Source organism: Xiphophorus hellerii, chromosome 21 (assembly GCF_003331165.1).
Source record: "Xiphophorus hellerii strain 12219 chromosome 21, Xiphophorus_hellerii-4.1, whole genome shotgun sequence".
Classification (NCBI taxonomy): Eukaryota; Metazoa; Chordata; class Actinopteri; order Cyprinodontiformes; family Poeciliidae; genus Xiphophorus; species Xiphophorus hellerii.
Window position 1 is genome coordinate 16,816,499 of NC_045692.1, and position 22,262 is coordinate 16,838,760.

General features: G+C 37.4%; 1 protein-coding gene across 2 annotated transcripts in view; it reads left to right on the forward strand.

Annotated features, from left to right (window-relative positions):
• The window catches only part of plxdc2b (plexin domain containing 2b), a 95,450-nt gene that overhangs the window by 12,610 nt on the left and 60,578 nt on the right, over window positions 1-22,262 (forward strand). The window contains exon 2 of one of the 2 annotated variants that reach the window (XM_032551153.1): window positions 7,148-7,189. The exons of the other annotated variant lie outside the window; for it this stretch is intronic. Coding sequence (XP_032407044.1) covers window positions 7,148-7,189 — 42 coding nt within the window. The remainder of the gene's footprint in view (window positions 1-7,147; window positions 7,190-22,262) is intronic. 2 annotated transcript variants of the gene reach the window in all.

Consider the following 22,262-nt stretch of genomic DNA (forward strand, 5'->3'; position numbering starts at 1 on the left):
GTCCTACCGCATTGTCCTTCCATTTTTTTGTTTTACATCCCTTCCATTTGTCTTTTCTTCATTCCTTGCTATATATCTAGCCACGGATTTTCACTTTAATACAAATCAGAGCTTCGAGTAGGCCATTCTAATACTCAAATATTGATTGGACTATTCCTTTGTAGCTGTGTGTTTAGAGTTGCTGTCCTGCGTTGAGGTGAGCCTCAGTCCTTTTGTGTCCTCTAACATGTTTTATTCCACAATTCCTTTGTATTTTGCTCCATCCATCTTCCCACAAGCTCTGACCAGCTTCCTTGTCCCCAGTGGAAAAAAAATATCAAAGAATGATGGTGCCACCACCATGTTTCACTGTAAGAATGGTACATTCAAGATTTACTTCAGTTCCAGTTGTTGTCCCCAATATGTGTGAACTTGTGGTCTCCTCACCTGCGTATTGAAACAAGAAAAGAAGACTTTCAGTAATAGGTTTCTTAATCCATAAAAGTCAGATTTGGCTCAGTGTTAAAAAATAATTTATCATATTATTTTATCTTCTAGTTCCCTTTGAACATCAAAACCTGCCATCAATTTTAGAATCTGTAGCAGACTTTGAAGAAAAATGGCAAATTTACGTCTACCCTGTGGATAATGCAGACAGGTACATCATTGTTCCGCCCTCACAGCAGAAACGTGTGTCTCAACTTGAGGAAATTCATATATTGATTAAACGTCTGGCAGGCTCAACATTCACCCGAAGGTTTCTGAAATCACATATAGTGCAGTGTGCCAATATACTCTGCATCATTGCTACTAAGAGCTGTTCTCTGCCAACGCAACTTCATCATAACATTTATTTTAGCCATAAATAACAAATCAGAGCTAGATTTGCTTTGACATCTGCAAACCGATAAATATTCCTCTTGTTTTGCTTTAGGCAGATAACAGATTGAAGATTGGCTTGTCAGCAAAAACTGCAGGTCTTGCATGATATTAGTTCTCCCTGGAGAGCTGCACTGATCTCTGCTTGAAGATCCTAAACATGAATGCACGTTTCTTATTTCATGTCTTGTTTTTCCCCATCAAGCCAGACAAAAAATGTCTAGCTTCATTTTTATAATATATCATATTTTTATATGTGACTATTTATAAAAGTCACTCAGTTACCAATCAATTTCCTGCAACTCTCAAACAAAGCCAGCCTCAACTGTGTTCATAGCAGATGTTTCTTCTGCATATGCTAAAGCTATTAAATAATAATTAAAAAAAACAATCATTTGGCATGTATTAGCTATTGGACATAAAGTATGGAGCAGCTGAGACACAATTGGACTGAAAAAAAATCTTATGGCTTTATATATAATCTATATATACAGTACAGACCAAAAGTTTGGACACACCTTCTCATTGAAGTCAATGAGAAGGTGTGTCCAAACTTTTGGTCTGTACTGTATATAATCTATATATATAATCTATATGGCTGTTTTGTCTGAGAGCAGGTGTGTGTATAAAGTGTATGCAAACCTGCGTGTTGGGGTGTACATGGTATGTGAAGCTTTTCATGATCCGTCTAATTTTCAGCTGGTTCTTGCCAACATTTCACATACAAGAATAAAGATCAGAGTCAGCTCTGCAGGTATGCTTGTAAAGAATTAATGGCGTGAATTATTCTTCCAATTTTTTTCTATCCTATCACAAACATCTGTGTGTTATGTTGGGATTTTACAAATTTATTGGGGTGTTTTTGCAATACTTCTTTATATTTCAGCTCTCCTATTTTGTCTTTCCGTTGGCTGCTAAATAAACCACTGCAAAATACATCTAATACTGCTGCTTGAGCCATCACTGAGGAGGCTATTTTCATGACCTTTTGAAAATGTATACCAGCTTTATTCCTCATCCCTTGTTCAGTCGTATACGTATTTCATATTCTCCAATATCTCCTTCCTCGCACCAGCCGGTTCCTAATGATCATTTCTCATCATGCCCTATTTTTGAATGTGAGCTGAGTAATGGACTCTCTGGTGTTGTCTCGGCATTCAGTCGTCTGATCCCATTGTTTGCAAGAGCAATCCTTCATCTGCTGTCAGTCCAGCAGATTAAATGTCTTCAAATCAATAGGGAAGAAATAGGAAATGAGCAGTAATACTTGTGCAGGATTGTATTGAAATTACAGTGATGTTTGAGGTAAAGGGAAAAAGCGCTGCTGTCTTTATAACCAGCCACAATAATGGATAACATGAAGCCAAACATAAGCCTTTGTCCTTTTTATTCTCTGCTAAGGTTTCTCCAACCTGTTCCCCTTGGTAACTTCATATGTTGCTACACCCTGAGCTGCAGGACTTAAAACTCAGTTTAGAGCTTTACTGGATAAAGTTCACCATGATACTCCTCATCTTGGCCACTTTTGCTGCAACATCACATCTTATTTGTGTCTGTATACATATTTAATTATTTACACACCATTTTGTACTGAAAGTTCAAAGCACGATCAATAATCATTAGTTGCCATGCTCTCTATGTGTAATGTTGTTGCGTCCTCTCCTGCGCATGCGGGACACTTTTAGGTTGTTTGCAGTTCACACAGAAGGTCACATACAAAAAACACTGATTTAACAAAAAATCGAAATGGAGCATTAAGGTATGGATTGTGAAAACAGTTTTTCTGTCAATATTTTGACATGTCAAAAAATTTGTCTGGCTTAGTTATAGATAAAATTACATTTTCTATAGTACCCAAAATTCACAAAATCTACATCAAAACATTATTTGTTAAGACACCAAAGAGTAGCAAAGCGGATAGTACTATATGGTAGCTGTGTGACTGGAGTATAATAAGCAATCAATGCTCATAACTCCTTAACGTTTCCAAAATTTAATGTAAACTTTTTCAAGTATTGCTAACAAGGCAGTTTTGCTTCCTCATGTTCATAAGAAGTGAAGAAAAAACTGGTTTGTTCTTTTATCTTGAAACAATTTTGTTCCCTAAATGAGTTGTGCGGTTATCCACTCCCAGAAAACATTGCTGGCCGACTGATTATGTTTACGGTGGTGTTTTATTAAAAACCTGTCGGTCAGAGTAAATAATTAACATTTGTACTACTGTGTTCGTCTACAGCTTGTCATAGTATAAAATTGGTATTTTTATGTTGGAATTTGAGGAGAAAATAATTAAAATCAGCAACAGGGATTTGAGGGGAAAAAAGCTTGGAATTATTTAGGTCAGAGTTCAGGAACCTCAGAAATGGATTCATTTTTCACAGAAAATGTACAATTGATATTTGGATTCAGCTGTTATAACTTTTTTTTTTACTAATTTGTCACACAATGAGCTCAGGAGATCAAATGCCACATAAAAGTTTATAACCCTGCTGAGTAAAAGGAAAAGAATTTAAAAATATAATTATATAATGTTCAGACTAAATAAATGTATTTTTTTCTTCTAAGTTTGTAATGAAGTTGAACTGTTTGAATGAAAATGTCAAAATAAATAACATTAAATCTTAACTGGATTAGCTTGTGAGCTGGAGTTACCAGCAAATGTTTACTTTGTGCTTCCAGGCCTCCTCGCAGAAATTAAACAAATGCAACCAGCCAACCTACACAAAGGCTCTGAGGTTAAAAAAGCAACAACCAAATCCCTTTATGCCATTTTGACAATAATAAAGGCTGACATTCATTTCGATATGAAAGGGAAAAAAACTGTTTTTGAGGTTTTGCTTTGGCATAAACCTCAAAACGTACTCTTACAGTGCTTGTAAAACACTGCATTACTGAGCATTATTATAAGTGATCAGTTGAGATGGTCCAACATATTTCTAGAATCTATAGTACGGTAAGGTTTTATTTATTTTTCATTTGAACTAAAATCCTTTTCCTACTGTCTGAGACGAGCTGTGAAACCAGAACTGTACATTCAGAACCATCCATCCATCCATCCATCCATTTTCTGTTCACCCTTTGTCCCTAATGGGGTCTGGAGGTGCCGGTGTCTATCTCCAGCTACGTTCCGGGCGAGAGGCGGGGTACACCCTGGACAGGTCGCCAGTCTGTCGCAGGGCAACACAGAGACATACAGGACAAACAAACATTCACACACACACTCACACCTAGGGAGAATTTAGAGACCAATTAACCTGACAGTCATGTTTTTGGACTGTGGGAGGAAGCCGGAGTACCCGGAGAGAACCCACGCATGCACAGGGAGAACATGCAAACTCCATGCAGAAAGACCCCGGCCGGGAATCGAACCCAGGACCTTCTCGCTGCAAGGCAACAGTGCTACCAACTGCGCCACTGTGCAGCCCCACATTCAGAACCATAAACTAATAAATGCTACAAGTGTACACATATGAATATGTCTAGATGCTGTGGTTCTGAGCTGCCAGAGGATTGACTGCTTATTGTATATATAGTTTTGACAAATAACTTCTTTAAGCACTGATTTAACCACATGTTGATTTTAAACATTCACTTTTTAAGTCCCTGTTTTTGCCTGAACATGCCTGAAAGCCTCAGATCGGATCTCTACAACACACATGCATGCAGGTAGCGTGAATCATGTGACATGTGGGTTTCTGTGCTTCTTCCTCGGGGTGTTTATGTCTAGTGGCAGACTTGCAGTTACAAGACCCTGCTGAGACATGACAGGAGGCACACTGACCATGCTATGAGGCTGCAATCATGTTGACAGGATGGTAATGAAAGGCCCCAACACTCTGAATGTCCCACTCAGACCCCAGATTGATGGGCTGAGGAAGTTCGACCTCGTGGGTTGATGGTGACTGTCTTAATGGAGCAGCTTCACTAAAAAGATTGTCGCTGTGGTCAATTATTGTTTGTTCAAGATTAGGTCCTAGAATTTGGTGAATTATTTCCCCCCCCCCCATCTTCCTTTTTCCCATCTTGAGTTTGCTCATCACTATCATGCCACAGACAGTTGTCTCCACATTATTTTGTGCCCCTGCTAAAGATGTAAGTGTTTTTAAAAGTTGAAAACAAGTGGAACTGAAACAAAAGAAGTTGGATCAGGATGGTAAAGGACGTTTAAGAAAATCTCCTCAGTTCAGTCCTAAAGCTTGTTTACACATCTTGATCCCGGATTTTAGAAGAAAAAATTGAACTATGCAGTGTGAATTTGTATTCTTCTCTTCTGAGTCAACACTCTTTTGAACCACCTTTTGCTGCATCCCTTTACCATGTATACCTCTAAAAGCTTTCCATATTTACACATGATTTTTTTTTCATCCCATTCTTCTTTCCAAAACAGATGACATTCAGTGAGATTTCATGGAAAGCAACTTTAAACGTCATCTGTTAAGTCATGCCAAAACCTTTAAATTGAATTTAGATCTGGACTTTAACTTGGCCACTCTGAAATGAATATTCATTTATTCCAGCTCTGGCTAAATATTTGTCGAAGTGTGGAATATATCCTTTGTCTTTTTCCTCCCATCATCTTTCACTTTGCCATAAATAAACAGAAACAGCTGAAACGTTCATTGAAATGGTTGCAGGCAAACACAGCCCACGCTTCACATCCTACACTGTTGTCAGGAATGCTGAGTTTCCTACAGATGCCTTGTTTATGTCTGACCTTTATTTCTTTCCACTTCTCCCATTTCCCTTTTCTGCATGTTTGAAGGCTTTTGTTTGTCACCAAACATCGTTTCTGAGGCTCTGGAAAACTTCAGCAATGATTTACAGGGGTACTGTAGCTTGTTTTTATTTCAGTGAAAGTCGCCCGCATGTAGATGCTACATCACGAATACAAAGTAGGATTTTGGAAAAGTTGATGGTTCTTTTATTAGTTTGGATCCGATTTCTTTTGCAAACTTAAGATGCCTACCTGAGAGAGAAGAGCAGGCTAACTTTCAGATTTTCATATTTTTTAAAATCATATTAAAATTTCTGACACTCACTTTCCACTACACTAATAACCATTTCTAATATTACTAAGTAGAGATAACGCATTTAACTGTGGCTGTGGTATTTTCATTACTAGAGTCTTCTACTAAAAGTGAAAACAAACCTGTATCAGCATTTGGGCACTTTTGAGATGCTTTTTTGCTTTCCAGGTCACATAAATTTGCTCCCAGACTTACTAGTTGACTTGCTTTGCTTTACTTTCACTCATAATATGCAGAGGCATGAACCAACAAGATTTTTTTATTGTTCCTATGTAGTTTTGGAAAGTCTAGAAAAGCAATTTATTTTTATTATTTTAAAACCCTTGAAGAGTGAAAGCACAGAGAAAATGAAAATATAACAGTTAACATTGTAACCATCAATATATTAAAGTAAAAATGTGCTTAAATATAAGTTAAATAATAGAAATGAGCTTTTTTTGTTGTTGTTTGGCTATGTAACACTGTAGAACGACTCCCATTTGCAAGTAATCGGGCTATTAATTTCTGCTCTTCTGAATTTAAAAAGCTATTCTTTCATTATTTGCTTTGCTGGCAGTGCTGCAAATTGAGCCAACACGTAAGGAATAATTCATTTTAGAGGAGTAGAAGTAGGAGGCTCCCAGGAAGGTATTGGCTTTTCAATTGTCATGGCTCTATGTGATTTCTTTGCATCATAAAATTTTATGAGGAGTGAATAGTATATAGTACTTGACTCCGAGGAAATATTTTGAATGCTTAGAGCTTGATTCCTTGTTGATCTGAGGAGACAAAAGGCATCACAGTCAGTTGGAGAATTGTGGATGTCAGAACACAATGAATGGATTGTGGTGAGGAGATTGAAATGGATTCATTTCAATCCCCACCATTAGCTACACTTTGGCAGTTTTCTTGGGGGATTTTGATTCTCGTTTTTCATCAGATTTCTAGATAGCAGTGTTGACAAGATTGATTTATGGTTGATATGGTTGATCAAATAGGTAAAAATGCTGTTCCAAGGCACTCTGCTGCCACAATGGGCTCAGTAAACGAGTCCGCTATTTCTTTATACACAGAGTTAGCTCAGACTTGGGACAGGTATGTAGAAACAAACTTCTAGTAAAGTCCTATAGAAACTCACTGATCCAAAACAATATCACTGCAGCAGATTTATTAGCTTTTCTAGTTTGAAAGGGCTTTAACTGGATCCTTCCTCAGAATCATATTGTTTTTCTCCTTGCAATCTAATCAATGGCTTTGATTCTTCTATCTCTTTTTCATGTCAGGTTTTGTGTCAGAGGATGAAGGTTGGTCAAGCAAAAAGAAGGGTGAGTGGCATTTTCTGCAAAATATGAGGGCTACATCTGGAGAGAGACCAAACACGATGGTTGATCTATTGTTCCTTTGCCAACATGAGATGCTATGCTAATGCAGCAATTATTTTCCTGTCAAACTAAAGTCCTTGGCTTTTTTTTTTTTTTTTGAAAGGACAGATTTGTTCTTTCGGTGTTCTAGAAACAGGTGAATGATTGCAGAAGTCGCAGCCTTAATGGTATCATTATAATCTTCTGACACTGATAAATCTTTAGTGGCTCACCTCTACGAATTGGAAATGACCAAAACACAAATTATGGCGTCAGCACTCTGAATCACATCGGATGGACTGCGCTGCATCCATCCTATAGGTCCCAGAGTAACTGAACCTGAAAGTTTTTTTTTTTTTTCTTTTTACTTGCCTCCAGCACATTCTCTCTTCTTCTGCAAGTGAACTGGTGTGAAGTTGGTGCATGTACAGTAGTTTTTCAGCTACCGCAGCTTAAAGAAACGTAGAGACTCAACCCAACATTCAACCCCTCCGGACTCCTCTTTCTCTGTTTGCACAGCTCATGCTTTATATCACCTTTTTTAAACTATAGTGAACTTTTCAAAGCACTTGTGGATATTGTGGAGTTTTTCAACTTGCCTTTCCACCTCATTCTCAACACATGGCTGTAAAAACGTCAGGGAGATCAGTGAAATTTTGCTCTTACCTGTTCTAAACCAAAACCATGTTTGCTCCACCTAATATATATGAAAAATTCAGAGAGTCTGGTTATTGCTGCAGGGGAACTTTTATGTTTTATTCACCCCTGCTTGGTGTTTGCTTGCAAGTTTTTCAGAGAAGTGCTCAAAACCAAGCTTTGGTATGGTGCACTAAGTTTCCACCTTGAACTAAGAAATGGTTAAGAAATGCATAAAGAGAGAAAATATTTAGTTAAAGTGTGGTTGTCCCATGATACATTAAATAAAATTTTTCTGCATGTACTGAAAGCTGGTTTCTCTAAAACACTACAGACTTTTACCACATTTTTCAAGGATTTGTATCCCTCTCAGTTAAATGTGTACTTATTTTTAAAAACATACAATCAAATAATATCTATAACACTAAAATCTGCAGATGTACCAATCAAAACATATTTTAACCAATTTCTGATCTTTTAAATGACCTAAAGCAAGATCAGATGTCTTAAGATCAGATGTTTTACCCACATGACCAGACTTCTGTCAATTCAGAGGAACTGAGCAGTCCCATAAGGAACTGACTGATGGGAACCATTCATACCAAACAACACCATTAGCTTTTTGTTCTAACTTTGATATGTACTGAAAACGGAAGCAAATCTTAGTAGACTCCTAAAACATGATTCTGAAAACCATGAAATGTTAGTCACATGTTGGTGTTAGTTGGGGTGACTGTTTTTGTCCAATTACAAGACTCTCAAACTGTATATTCCCCCCTTGTAATTTATTCTATGTTTTTTGTCTAGATAAGTTTGTACATTTAGATTTTTCCCACATCAGTCACAACGGATTGCTTTAAGAAATGTTTCAATGTTTACAGTACACCTAATTTTATAGCCCTAGTATAATTCTAGATTTTTATTTGATCATTCGTGTGGAAGGCAAGAGGTGAGCCAAAGCTCTGATAGTGGCATTGACCCTCCAGGCTTGAGCAACGATCCCTGGAGAGCCAGATCAGCCCAGTTCTGATGGCACAAAGCCCAGAACCATTCTATGTAGGAGGCAGAGTTGAAGCATACGTGTCACACTTGGATTCTCAAAACAGGGAGAGTTGAACACCCAGAGTGAGATACATGTAAATTCTGCAAACAAACTGAATTTCTTTTACTGTATTAACATCAAATTAATTTTTTTAAAATTAATTTTATATCAAAAAATCTTTCAAACGTGTTGCAGTACCTTGTAAATCTCACACACACCCAAACTATCTATTTAAAGACAAAACAATGAACAAAAAAAGGGGAGAAGGTTGGATGATACTTCAAAATGAGTGGATAACATTTTCATCCAAACCCAGAGAATCTCACCAATCCAAAAAGTTGGTTGCTATTCACAGTAAATAGCACAGTTAGTCCTCAAAGTGAAGCACTAATCCTCTCTCTTCTGTGGAACTCAGGATGGTGTAGGTTTGGTTAAATCTTTAGCATAATTGAATAATTGTTCAAAGCTGTAGAATCACAAACATGTTTTCTTTCTAATTTAGCCTTCAGTTTATTGTGAAACGCTTTTGTCTTTGACATGCAAGTGAGTGCATGCATCACTCTGACAAAACAATGACTAAGAACTGCTAGGTGATGAACAGTGGCATGTATGGGTGGACTGACGGGAAGACACAAGCTCAGGCATGCTTAAACATCTCAAAAACCAAAATGAAACAAAAGAAATTCACCATGAAAACAACTGTGTTATGGTTAACTTAGGCTAAAATAGACTTCTAAAACTTTTACAGATAGAGTAATTTGAGTTTTCAGACTACAAAGAGAGTGTCTTTCAACTTGTTGCGTTCCTTTACTAAAAATTCAGAATCTGGATCTAGGAATGATGCATTGCCTTTTATGTGTTTTTGTATGGCTTTGAATGCAGCACGGTCGATTGTGAGAAAGTGCTGATCTACAGGGATTTCCAGGCTTCACCATTTCTCTGGTTCTTCTTAAAAGAGAAAATATCCAGTCAGAAGCAGTGGTGTGGATGAAAGTGTCATGTTGAAGTCAAAGGTCTGTTTTGAGGTGATGGAAAGAAAACAAAATCTCTAATAACCACACAACCAAAATATGACGGCTGATGGAGAAAATGTGGCTGTCTATCTGTTTCAGCTGCAACATTGAGAGGGTAAGAGCTGAAATTGGCGTAAACAATGTGAACGCATAGATCCGTTTAGTCTTTTATCTGTAGTTCAGAATGGTGGTGATGGTTTCATGGTGTGGAGGATATTTTTGACACACTTATTGATCTTTTCTAGCAACTAAGCATTGTTTAAAACCCACAGCCTACATGTGAACATGTCCGTCTGTCTATGAAAGCAGCATTGCATCTTCTGATAACTTCTAGAACACAAGGTCCAATCATCTCAAATTTTTATCTTGAACAAGTTAATGAGTTCATTGTTCTAAAATAGTCTCCACAGTTACTAGATCGCGATCTGATGGAGCACCTTTGGTTTGTGGTGGAACAACAGATTCTCATCATGGATGTTCAGATGACATATCTGCAATACCTGGAAGGCTGTAATTTCACCAAAATCCCTGAGGAATCATCCCCACAACTTGTTGAGGCTACATTACAAAGAATTAAGGTGTTTATGAAGCCAAAAGAGCGCACTACTTGGCACTAGCATGGTGTACCTATTAAGTGTGCAGTGAGTGTACTTGTTTTGAGTAAGACTGATTTATTGCGATCCAAGTTATAATTTTTTTACCGCTGACACTTTCATTGCATAACGGATGTACAGCAGAATTTGAGATGCTGTGAGGCTGTGGGAAACCCAAACTTTCTTTTGTCGGTATTATAAAGTGGAAATTCCCATTTAGAAAAAAATGAATTACATTAATATTAAATGTTTACAACAAAAACATGGCAACAACAAAAACAGCTTCCCTCCTTTTGACGCTTGTGCCCCTTTTTTCTCTAGTAAATAATTATACAGTTTATGGCAGGGTGTCCAAACTCATTCCTTGAGGGCCGGTATCTTTCATGTTTTAATTCCCTCCGTGGCGAAACACACCTGGATTAAATCATGGCTCATTAGCATTCCTCTGCAGAACATTGACATGCTGAGGAGGTAGAAATCACCACCAGGGAGAGAACTAAAACATGCAGGATACCGACACTCAAGGACTGACTTCGGACACTGCTTGTATGAAGAATAGTTCTTGAACATAGCAGATTTTCTGCAAATAATTTGGAGCTATATTCCACAGAAAAATCTATGATACAGGAATTTGTGAATACTGAACCGCATATAAGTGGGGTCCCATTGTATGATTCTTAGCAAAATAGTATTGTGTGTAAGCAAACCACCGGCTCTCCCTATTAGGTAGATACCATTTTTTTTCTCTTGAACAAATCATATGTCAGAGTTATGTGGCAACACATCAATGATAACATTTGGATTAAAATCCTCAGGGAACGTTTGAGCAGAAACAAAGCCTTTAACTAAAAAAATATTTTTTAAGGAAGCGTCTTTTACCTGTGCAGTGTATCTCAAAGCAACAACTGGTGCTATGAAATGCATGCATCATATATTTATAACCTATTCTTAATTCAAAATTGACACACTGATCCAGCACATTGATGCTAACTGTAGCTTGCACATGCAGATTTCTGCAGACTTAAGTTGTGACAATGCCTCAGTTTCTATTATTTTTTATCCCTTGTGACGTAATTAATAATACAACACCGACTGCCTTATTGTCTGTCTGTGGCAGTAATCCTTAAATCCAGTTAAGCAGTTTAAAGTAAAACAATGAATGTTGTAATTACTTTGTAACTAACCTCTGACCTGCAGTTCTTCCCGAGAAAAAATAAGGCCTCAGTTATGCTGATGATTTATTTTTCAGCCATTATGATATTTAGGAAGTCCAATAAATAAAACTAGATGTATCTCATTAAGCGTACATATTTACCAAGTAGATTGTATTTTATTGTCGAAGAAGTGAAGCAGAACTGAGTTTAATTACGTTTTCTTGTCAAATCTGCATCCTGATAATTTCACACAAGAACAAGAAAATCAGAGCAATGCAAATGTCTGACGGTGCCAATTTCTGACTGACTGGTACTTAATGAGATGCACATCTTTGTGCATAAAATGCCACCTTACAACAGGATTTCTGAGGGAATCATCAGCCTATTCTGTGACACACGGCTCTCTGGGTCTCATTTTCTGCACAGCTAAACTCCCGGTGAGCCGAGAAGGGTGTGTTGCAAACAGTATTCATTATTGATTTCCTTTGAGATGCCCAAGTCTCCTGTGCTGAATGGCAAGAGATTGAAGCAATTAGAGACACTGTTTGATCTGGATGGGATTCACAGTTTGTAAGCACGGCTTTAGAACATCCTCTCTTTGTATATTTTTCCTCAAAATGTAAAGTGGTGAATCTGATGATATATTTTAGATTTCTAGTATGATTTTGTCAAATGCTATTCCTGTACATAATGTCAGTTTCCTTGTTAGCTTCTATGTTATCTTGCATGTGAGACAATGTCGAATCTGTACAATATTTTAATTTGTCATAATTTTTCAAATATGTTTAGATCATTAAAAATTCTAAGTCTAGGTTTACATCTGCTTGGCAACAACTATTCAGATCTTGGCTAAAAACCTACATAAATCTTTGTGAAGATTTATTATTTCCCTGCTCATATGTCCAGTATTTACTGCCACAAACATTTAAATTGTCATACATAACGATGCAGGTTGTTTTTAGTGTTGTAATATTAACCAGCTGTGCTCTATAGTGGGTGTTACTTGAATTGATCATAATTATTATTGATTAGATGCAGCGCTGTTCAAGTTTGACAAATAACTGTCAAAACTATTGGAAATTCATTTTATTAATTCCATGCGAGTGCCTATTAAATTTAGCCCTGAGGATACTGGAGGAGTTTTTAAACTGGATGGTATTAATAAAACATCAATTAAATTTTCTCTTTGCAGGAAATAATAATAAATGAATCTCAGACAAATTGTTTCTAGCATATGTCTGACATAGTGGTATAGAATGACCAAAATTGTTTGAAATGGTGACGGAACAACATGACCAGCAGCTATTGATGGAAAATTCTCATGTCATGATCGTTTTCCAAAACCACAAATTTGTCTTCCATGTAAGCAGCATAAATGGAATTTCCTTATATTGTTCATGACAGTTTCTGGTCACAACAAAAGGAATTAAAGATTATTCAATTATTCTTTTTAAAAACTTTGATAATTTGATATTGGAAATTAGTCATTGCCTTATTTAAATAGCTTGAGAACCTACTGAAGTCCAGTTTATTTGTAAGATAAAGCCAAAAAATTGACTGAGGATGCTTTTTTAAAATTTAGTTTCAACCATGATTCTGTAGAACTACAGCCATTTCTTCTACATTTACACTCTGTTTAACCCAATATTTCGATGTAGGAAAAAGTGTGATTCTTACAAACAACTCAACGCAAACATGACATTTTATTTGCTATCCAGTCCTCTCATAACTTTTGCTAGCAGTGATTTTCAGCTGACTAAAAAGACTCTTTAGTTAAATCAATTTTGTTCTCTCATAAACTGATGCACTCTTATCTGTGTAAGTGAAAATAACTAAATATCTTATCTGGTATTTAAATAAAGATTTACCGAGGACTGTTCTCATACGTCTAATCGCTAGCAGGTACCTTGACTCTCTTTGAACTGTGGGAAACACCAGGTCGAAAGTGTGACGAGGTGGACATATCAGCATGCGCTTGGCTCCGGGAACGCTGTAGATGGGAGAGGGGATGGCAGGCGGCAGGGGTGAGCAGATCCTTAATAGTGATGGATTAGTGAGGAGGAGGCGGACAGGCCCAAGGGTCCTGTCTGATCTCACACAGAACCCTTAACTCTGACAAAAGTGAAAAAATACAGTTAATGCACTTGGACTGCCTCTCAATCAAATTCTACCTGCAGGAAGAGACACACACATGAAGACCACAAACACACGCAGATCTCGCCTCTACATCGAATCAATCTCCAGCTAAAGAGATGCTCCGTTTCTTGGACACGCTTACGTTGCCTCGGAGTTGCCTCACATATTGATTGCTTTCAGAGAAACTGTTCTGTTGAAGTGATTAATCAGCCTAAGGCACCCACTCTGAACAATTTGTTTAAAATCTGTTTGATGTATCTAGTACATTTAACATTATAGAGGTGTGTATTGACACACTTTATGTCCAGTAAGTAAAGTATTTCAAGCAATTCAATAAATCCCCCCCCTCCATCCCTCCCCACCAAAAAAATTAATCAAGTGTGTCACATGAATAAAGGACAGACACAAAAAGGCAAGAGAAATAAATGAGTCAGTAATATTTAAGTCACCTTTAAACAGTATCACAACCAGTAATCCTTGCATAGAAAACATTGTATCTATGGATAAAGACATGCACAGACTAATGTTGAGCTAGTTTCCTGTATTCAGTTTTAGAAACCTTCTGCAGAAAGTTGTTGAGGTGGAAAAGCAAAAGAGGTTTCAGTTTCCGTGTCTCTCATTGCAAATTTAATCCACTCTTTGGAATAAAAATACACTTTGACTGGATCTGATTCCTGGACCCGCTTTCCTCTGTGCTTTGACTGGGAGGGCGTTGCAGGTAGTGGGCTTGGAGAAAACACAATAATCACACCAGAAGATGTTTGTTGATGCATGATGGGGATTGATGAAGGGGAGTCGATGGCATAAAGATTTATTGGTGCTGACCAACCTTTAAACAAGCTAGGACAAAGACCTCACTTGCAAAATACTAGCAGTGTAAAGAAACATTATTGCAAACTTTCATGGTGTTGAATAGAAATTCATCATATCACTATTTGGGTGGATGGTCGATATGGTTCGGTGATATACATTTGATATATAATCAGCAGCTTGTTCATTAGTTGTTGCTTTTAGGTATGTTTTTGCAACTTTCCTGATGACAGACTTATACGTTAAATAAAAGCAGAAGATGAACACTGGACCTCATCTGCATATTTAATGTTGAGCATAAATTTGATTTCATGATACCTGCCTGAAAACTGTCTGTTTAAAGGTCAAAGCATCAATTTTAGCTACTCTCTGAGTCTAAGACTGGTTTTTTTGTGACACGACCAAGGTAAAGCCAGCACATCAACATGGCTTGGTGTGTTTACATTTCTGTTCATATAAGGTTTGGTAGCAATTTTACAGCTGGCCCAAAATATCCAGGATATCAGTGCGTCAGCGCGTTTCTGACCTCATACCCCTATGAGGCTGCGAAGATGAAGAGATAAGCTCTTGGCAGGAGCTTTGAGTGGAAAAGTGCTTTCATTATAGGTGAACAAAGAGGTTTATTATGTTTATGTGGAGGATATGTAGCTATGTCTGACAAAGTACTAAAAAAGACCGTAGGGAAATGAAAAGAGTCAAAGATGCTAAGTAATATATTTTTTCCTCAGATGGGACTTTTGGCAACAGATAACGAACCACAACAGATAAAAAAAAGTATATTAGAGTTTGTCTGATTTCCAATCTCTTGTTTTTGACTTGTCAGCTGTAACAGAAGAAGACATAAGAACAGGATTTATTTTCTACTCTTCCATCATTGTTTATATTAGGAGCCAAGATGTTAGTAGAGATGCAATTAGCCAAAGTTCAGAATTCACTAGTTCTCCCTTGATCTAGTGCAATTCTCACACTAGATGGCATAATGAGGAAAGGACATTGTTTGAATATTGAACCAACATCTTAAGATATTATTAAAGAATTTGGGATTTGGGATCAAATCTATCTTCCAAATGGACAATAGTGCCTTAAGGTTATCATAGTCAAAATTTTGGCGTGTCCGTCACACCACCCTGATCTCAGTCCTATACAACATTTGTGGACTGAGATTAAAAGCAGGAATCTGAAAAGTGTAGCTGGAGGAGTGGACTAAACTTTCTCCAAACTGTTATGAAATGCGATATACCAAACCTTTAAAACAAATTATACCATTTAAAAGACTGTCCTACTAAATTCTAAAGAAATTAATGCAAATGTCTGAATGTGAAGATGAAAATAAACCACTGTCTAAAAAGGTCGTTTGAATTATTCTTGGATAAATTTTAATAATTCTGATTATCCTGACTTATTAAATGAAAAGTTTAGTCCGATTTTATTGTCTAGAAGTGATTAAAAATGCCCAGAGTACAAATAAAATTTCTTCCCGAATCATTACAGCTAAAAAAAATGCATAAAACTGCTTCAAAAATGATGAATGCCAGTCAACTCCTGAAGAGTTTCTTATCAAGAACTTTGCTGAAAATGAGTAAAGTTGTAAAAATATGCAAAGAAACCCTCTGAAAGACCTTCAGAAAGCTGCTTCCCTGAACATCTTTAAAAGACTGCAGGAAGGTCAGACTTCTTTGAAGCAAGACATGAATAACCGAGGGCTGCCTAGAGATTTTCAGTCCTGTAATCTGTTGGAGGATCTTCACTGTGTCCGGTGATACCTTGCCTGCTGGCCTTTACACTCGCGATGAAAGGTTTAAAGCTCCAGTGCTTCTGAGAGTTCATTACTCTTCATCTCACTCAATGTTATGAAACTTTAGACAGAAACCATATCTGACTGGAGCACTAAACTCCTGGATGCTTTTGTTAACAGGATGTACTCTTGTGGTCACCCTGTTGCCTACAGTGCTCCAAAACTGTTCATACCTGCTTTGCCCAATCTAATTTTATTTACACTTCCTGTACTGACCAATAAAGAGCCATTAAAACCACCAGTTGCACAAAAAAAGCCACAGCGGTAACGGCAGACTGCATAATGATTGACTCCAGAAGTTTATACCCTGTGTTTTGAGGTTGGATACTTTGAGTTTGGGAATGATTCTGGGAGTTTAGTTGTGTAGCTGTCTGAATTTAACTGGATTGAACAAATCCTCCATCAAAACCTCTAAAACTGTTTGGAACACCTTCTTATTTAATCTCCTGACAGGCAGTCCTGACACTTGTCTTAGATGCAATAACTTCCTGAGCATCATGGTTGTGTTATAAGTCACTGGGCCCTCTAATGAATTAGTCTCTGCAAATTGTAATTTACACCCTCAGACTTCAGAAATTGGCTTTTATTTTTAGTCCCCAACATTTTTTTTATCTTAGCCAACATCCCCGGGGTGCTTGCTCATTACTTTGTGTTTGTCTCTTAAATAGAGTGTTACTAGGAGCATTTTTGCTCAACTTTATTTCTTTAAAAACAGGCATATTAAAGTAAGTGATATGTAGAATGTTGCACAGTTAATTTTTGTAGCATCTACTTAATATTTCCTTAAACTTCTGTTCTTATTTTTGCTTTGAAGGGAGCCCTTAGCCTTCTCATTGTAAACAACATACAATGATAATGACCCCATGATTTACCCTGGAAATAAGGTCTTATGGTTTAAGAAATAACAGATAATGGCTATGCTATCCTACTTTGGACTTAGTCACTTAGTGAAGTTGAACTCAGGGCTTTGACTGGGCCATTCCAGCACCTTGATTCTCTGATTCTTTCTGGAAATTTGATGTTTTTGTATTTCCCCATCTCAATCTTGAGCAGCCACACAAATAGCTTCACATTTTTGTGTGAGATGGGTTTGTGTTTGAAACTACTACTTTCGTCTTTCTCTGTCGAAAACATATTTTTTCAGAAGTCTTACGATTCATTCAGATGCACTTTGCATACCTAAGTCATGCTGCCATGTATTCTCCTGGTAACTCTTCCTTCTAACCCATAATTGTTCAGTCATTTTCTAAATGCCCTGTTATGAACTCTAACATTTAACATGCAAATTGAGGCCTGCAGAGTGTGAGATGGCGCGCTTGGGGCTTTTTGGTCAGTTTGATGTGGCATTGGGTTAAATTTGCGGAGACATCCATTCCTGGGCTGATAATCTTTCCTTCTGTACAGTGATGGATTCTAAATTGATGGGAAGCAATTGCTTCTCTATGAATATTGCTAATGCTTTCTTTCTTTGGATCGTGTGGACTCACACTTGTATTTTGCAGAGCAGCAAACCGATAAAACTCCTGACTTTGTAGAATCAATCAGGGGCTTTAATTAACAGCGCTGGCTGCTATAACTCCTGTGGAAGAAACATGGGTTTCTAGTTAAACGTCTTTGTATAATTAACAACGGTGTGGAATTTGGTGCTTGTGGTTACATTGAAATATTTTTTTCAAATTGTTAAATAAAGAACAAAACAAACCCCCAGGTAAGTGGATCAGTTGTTGCTGTAGATGAATATTGTCTGCAGGAAAATCCCTTCCCCTCTTCCATTCACCTTCCACATCGTTTAATTCCATGTCTGGACTCATTCCAGAGCATTGATTATCTCAATTTTAGATGAATTCGAATGAATTCTGTTCACTTTGAGTTGTTCCAAACCGCCTCTGCTTTGCAGGTGCTGACTCTGTCTACCTGAGTTTAACATTTTCTCCACTCAGCTTTTTCTATACTTTTATGCGTTTGTCTAATAACAGGCTGCATTTTAAAGAGGGCATGTGTAAAATGCAAGATAAGACAAGCTCGGAGAGCACCCTTTGCATAATAGTTTCAGATAGGTGTGTGTCTGGGGTTTGAGCTCTCAGTGTGTTCCCAGACGACAGCTATGAATTGTGTGCAATCCATTTTCCGTCAGACTGTATAATATATCTGCAGCTTTAAAGAGCCTTGGGTTGATATATTTAGGGGAACTTATTTTTAAGGTCAAACTTTCTTTATTTTAGCTCAGTTTTACAAACTGAATATCTCAGCATTTCTGTCTCTGTTAGTATCAGCCTTGGCTTCTAAAACATGTAGGACTTGTTTAGAAATGTTTGTCACTCTAGCACAAACTTTGAGATGAACCTGATGAACCTGACTCGAGACTAAAATCAGGTTTGCAGGATTTTGCATGACAAATTGAGTGAAGGCATATGGAGTGGCTGCAGGCATGGGCCACTTCAGCTCCAGATAACTTTAATAAATAAGTCATGTAAAATCCTCCTGGAAGCAAAATGAAACAAAAAAGGTTGTTAGAGATTACTTTTAAAAAGTGAAAAGTATGATTTCCATCATGTCATATTACTATGTTCCTGCACTTGATCAATTGGATGCATACAGCTGTAAAATCGGAGCTGCACCCATCAGAGTCTAGTGACAGATTTTGTCTGAAAACTTTTGTTTGCACTGGGTCTGTGCTAAACTGATAGCTAGCTTATTGATGTTTCTATTCTGATAGCTCACAACAAAGTTACACCCAAACAGACCACCTCTTTAATTACAAAAGTCAAACAACCATCAATGCAAAGGTCAACAGTGGTAGTTCATACTCCAAATACTAGATGTCAGCAAAGAGCTTCCAGTACAATACTTAATATGCATGAAATATGCATTAAAAGAGCTATTTGGATAAAATAGGATTGGAAATGGTCTGAGCAAAATCTGTGGCAGTGATCACAAATGCTATGGATAAGTGGTTAGCATGTTTAGCATGTTTAGCATAAGCTTACACTTTATACAGTAAGTAGACTACTGCCCTAAGGGGGAGATTTCCACAAATCTCCATAAATGTTAAGCTATCTTTATCATTGTGATCGAATCAACTTGTATTTTAAAAAAAGAAGCATATAAATATTGAAATTATTTGTAATTTATTTTTAGTAATTCACTAATTCTGCACCGACGGAGGTTAACACCTCTAAAAACACCCACATGTAAACACAGAGCCCCCCTGGCAGCCATCATGTTACTGCCCATGTTTTTGGAGCAACAAGCACACAAACCCTCCGTCACAGATCCAGACTCTGGATCAGAGCCCAAGGGCGGGGGGATTGTCTTCCATCTCAGTCTTGTTTACTGTTGAAGTATGACAGAGAAACCAATTGCACTTATTTGTTAACCAACATTCCCCAATTAATCTCAATGCCATGGTAGATGGAATTGAACTCTTCCGAAGAGTAGCTTTTCTGCAGGAGTTTCAGCCTTCCTGTTATCAGCTAAGGTCTCATTCCTCTACACTATCATGTAAGTTGCTCTCTGCTGAAGAGCAAATTCATGCATTTGCAGGAAACACAAGCTCCTTCATAGCTTCTGAAAGACTCTTTCTCCCTCTTCCAGTTGTTTGTTATTTTGTTTGTATTTCCTTTTAAATCCTGTAAAGCACTTTGTATTGCCTTGTTGCTGAAAATGTGCTATATAAACAAAATTACCTTTACCTTTTTACCTTTTACCTTTGTGATGTTTAATTTTTAAGCAGATTCTTCTTCTTTCAGTAACAGGCGCTACTTTTAAGAGTATTAGCATGACCTCATCACTCTTTGTAAGCTAACTGAGAAAACGATATAGTCTGATATTTCTTGCCTCCATTTGGTTTTAAAGCTCAAATGCCACATAAAAATGAATGGAAAGATAAAAATGGAAAGATGTAGACAATGATGACAGATGTGGAGAAGGTCATCAGTGAAGATTTTAGTGAGCTTTATGTAAGTTGCCACCCAGAGATTGAAAGACAGAGAAATTTCTAATGTATGAACTTTTTGTTCTGTCTTGTGTAGAAATTAACCACGTTAGATGCATTCAGATAAAAGAAAGCAGATTTCATTTCCATGACCTACCAGTAATGCATGTCGATCTCCTGTCAGCAACACTGATTGAGGTGAAGACCAAAAGAAAAGGAAGCAAACAAACAAACCTCAACGATAAAGAATGGGTGTGGACTGATGATGTTTTTTCTGTGGTTTTGCAGCCACCTCCATTTCCTCGAATGGAATCAAATTATAATTCCTCTGGTATTTTGTGAATCAGAGCTGTTGACGACAGGAGTGAGTCTGGCCAACAAGGCTGCACGACAGAGTCAGGGTGAAAGTATGCGGGGGCTTTCATAGGCACTGGAGGAAATATGGACGGAAACGCTTCTCTTCTCACACAAAAGTTGAGGAGCAGTCTCATCCGGGAACAGAAGCCTTATACTGGTAGGGGTGGAAGGGAGGGAGGGGATATTTTAGGTGTCCCTTTAAGGGTTTTCCCCTATTGCTCTCTTAAATCCATGACAAAAGCCCTCAATTCTCCCCTGGATAATAAGATACTCAGGCATCCCTGCACCACAGAGGAGGTGCTCTCATGAGAAATGCAGGTGCAAGTGATCCTTTAAAGGGTGACTCATTATGGCCATTCAGAGGAAGGTTCTGGGAAAAGAGCAGCCAGTTATTCAAGACCGCTATCTTATGTTATCCAGCTTTCAACTGTATGTTGACAACCTGAGGAAGAAAGAATAAAATAGATGTCTCTATGTAGGCGAAATGGTTCATGTAGATGCTTCCTAAATTAACTTGTATATTAGGGGTGCTGACAGGAAGAGGCCTGTGCTGCTTTGTCTGCATGGATGTGACTAAAGGCCATTAGACACAGAGTGGGAGTCAGAATATATTGGAGGTATACTGAAAATGAGACGGCAAGAAAATATTTAGTAAAATCAAAATCTACTCTGGGGACAAAACAGGAAAAGAAAAAAGTTCCTGCTAATGCTTTGAAAACTTGCAATTATTAGCATTCTAATTAAGGTACAACTTCAATATAAATGTTTGACTTTGAACACATTTGCACTGAGAATTGTATGATGAAATAAAGCACAAATGTGCTTTGTTTTGTGCAACAAAGCACAAATGTTGGTTTTGATGACAACATTGCTCAACGCTGTTACAGGTGTCACACAGACTATATCATAAAATAACGAAGCATTGTAATAATAATCAAAAATAGCATCACTCAGATCCCTATTACCTGATGTCATTCAATAGAAGATATCTCACAATTTATACCTGTTAAAGGTCTAAACTTAACTTAATATTCACTTATTAATGTGTGATCGTTTTTGTATTTCTAAGAAGGAAAGAGGTTTCATTGCTGGGTAAACAAAAATGACCCATTCATTGAACAAAGGATCTAAAAATGTGTATGTGGAAAACTTTTTAAGCACACTTCCCCTTTAAAACTATACCAAATACCTTCAGGGAGAAGTTATTCATGGACGTTTATTTTTACTGGTCTCTCATTAAAAAGACTTTAAACAGAAGAACATTATAATGGGAACCGTTAATGTTTTCTAAACTGTTTAAAACCTTGGTTTTACTACTAATCTCATAATACATTTCTAGGCATGCACACCACTCGATGCACTTTATCACTATTAATTTCATTGAAACGTTTGCTCTTTCAAACGCTAAAACTTTTCTGCATAACACTGATTTGTGTTGGGCAAAGCTGGAGTTCAACACCCAATCATTAGCAGACAGCTATTCAAGTTTACGATCACAGGGCAGCTGATTGTATGCCAACTACCATTCAGTGAGAATATATTTTAGAAAGAAGGTAAAATTATATGT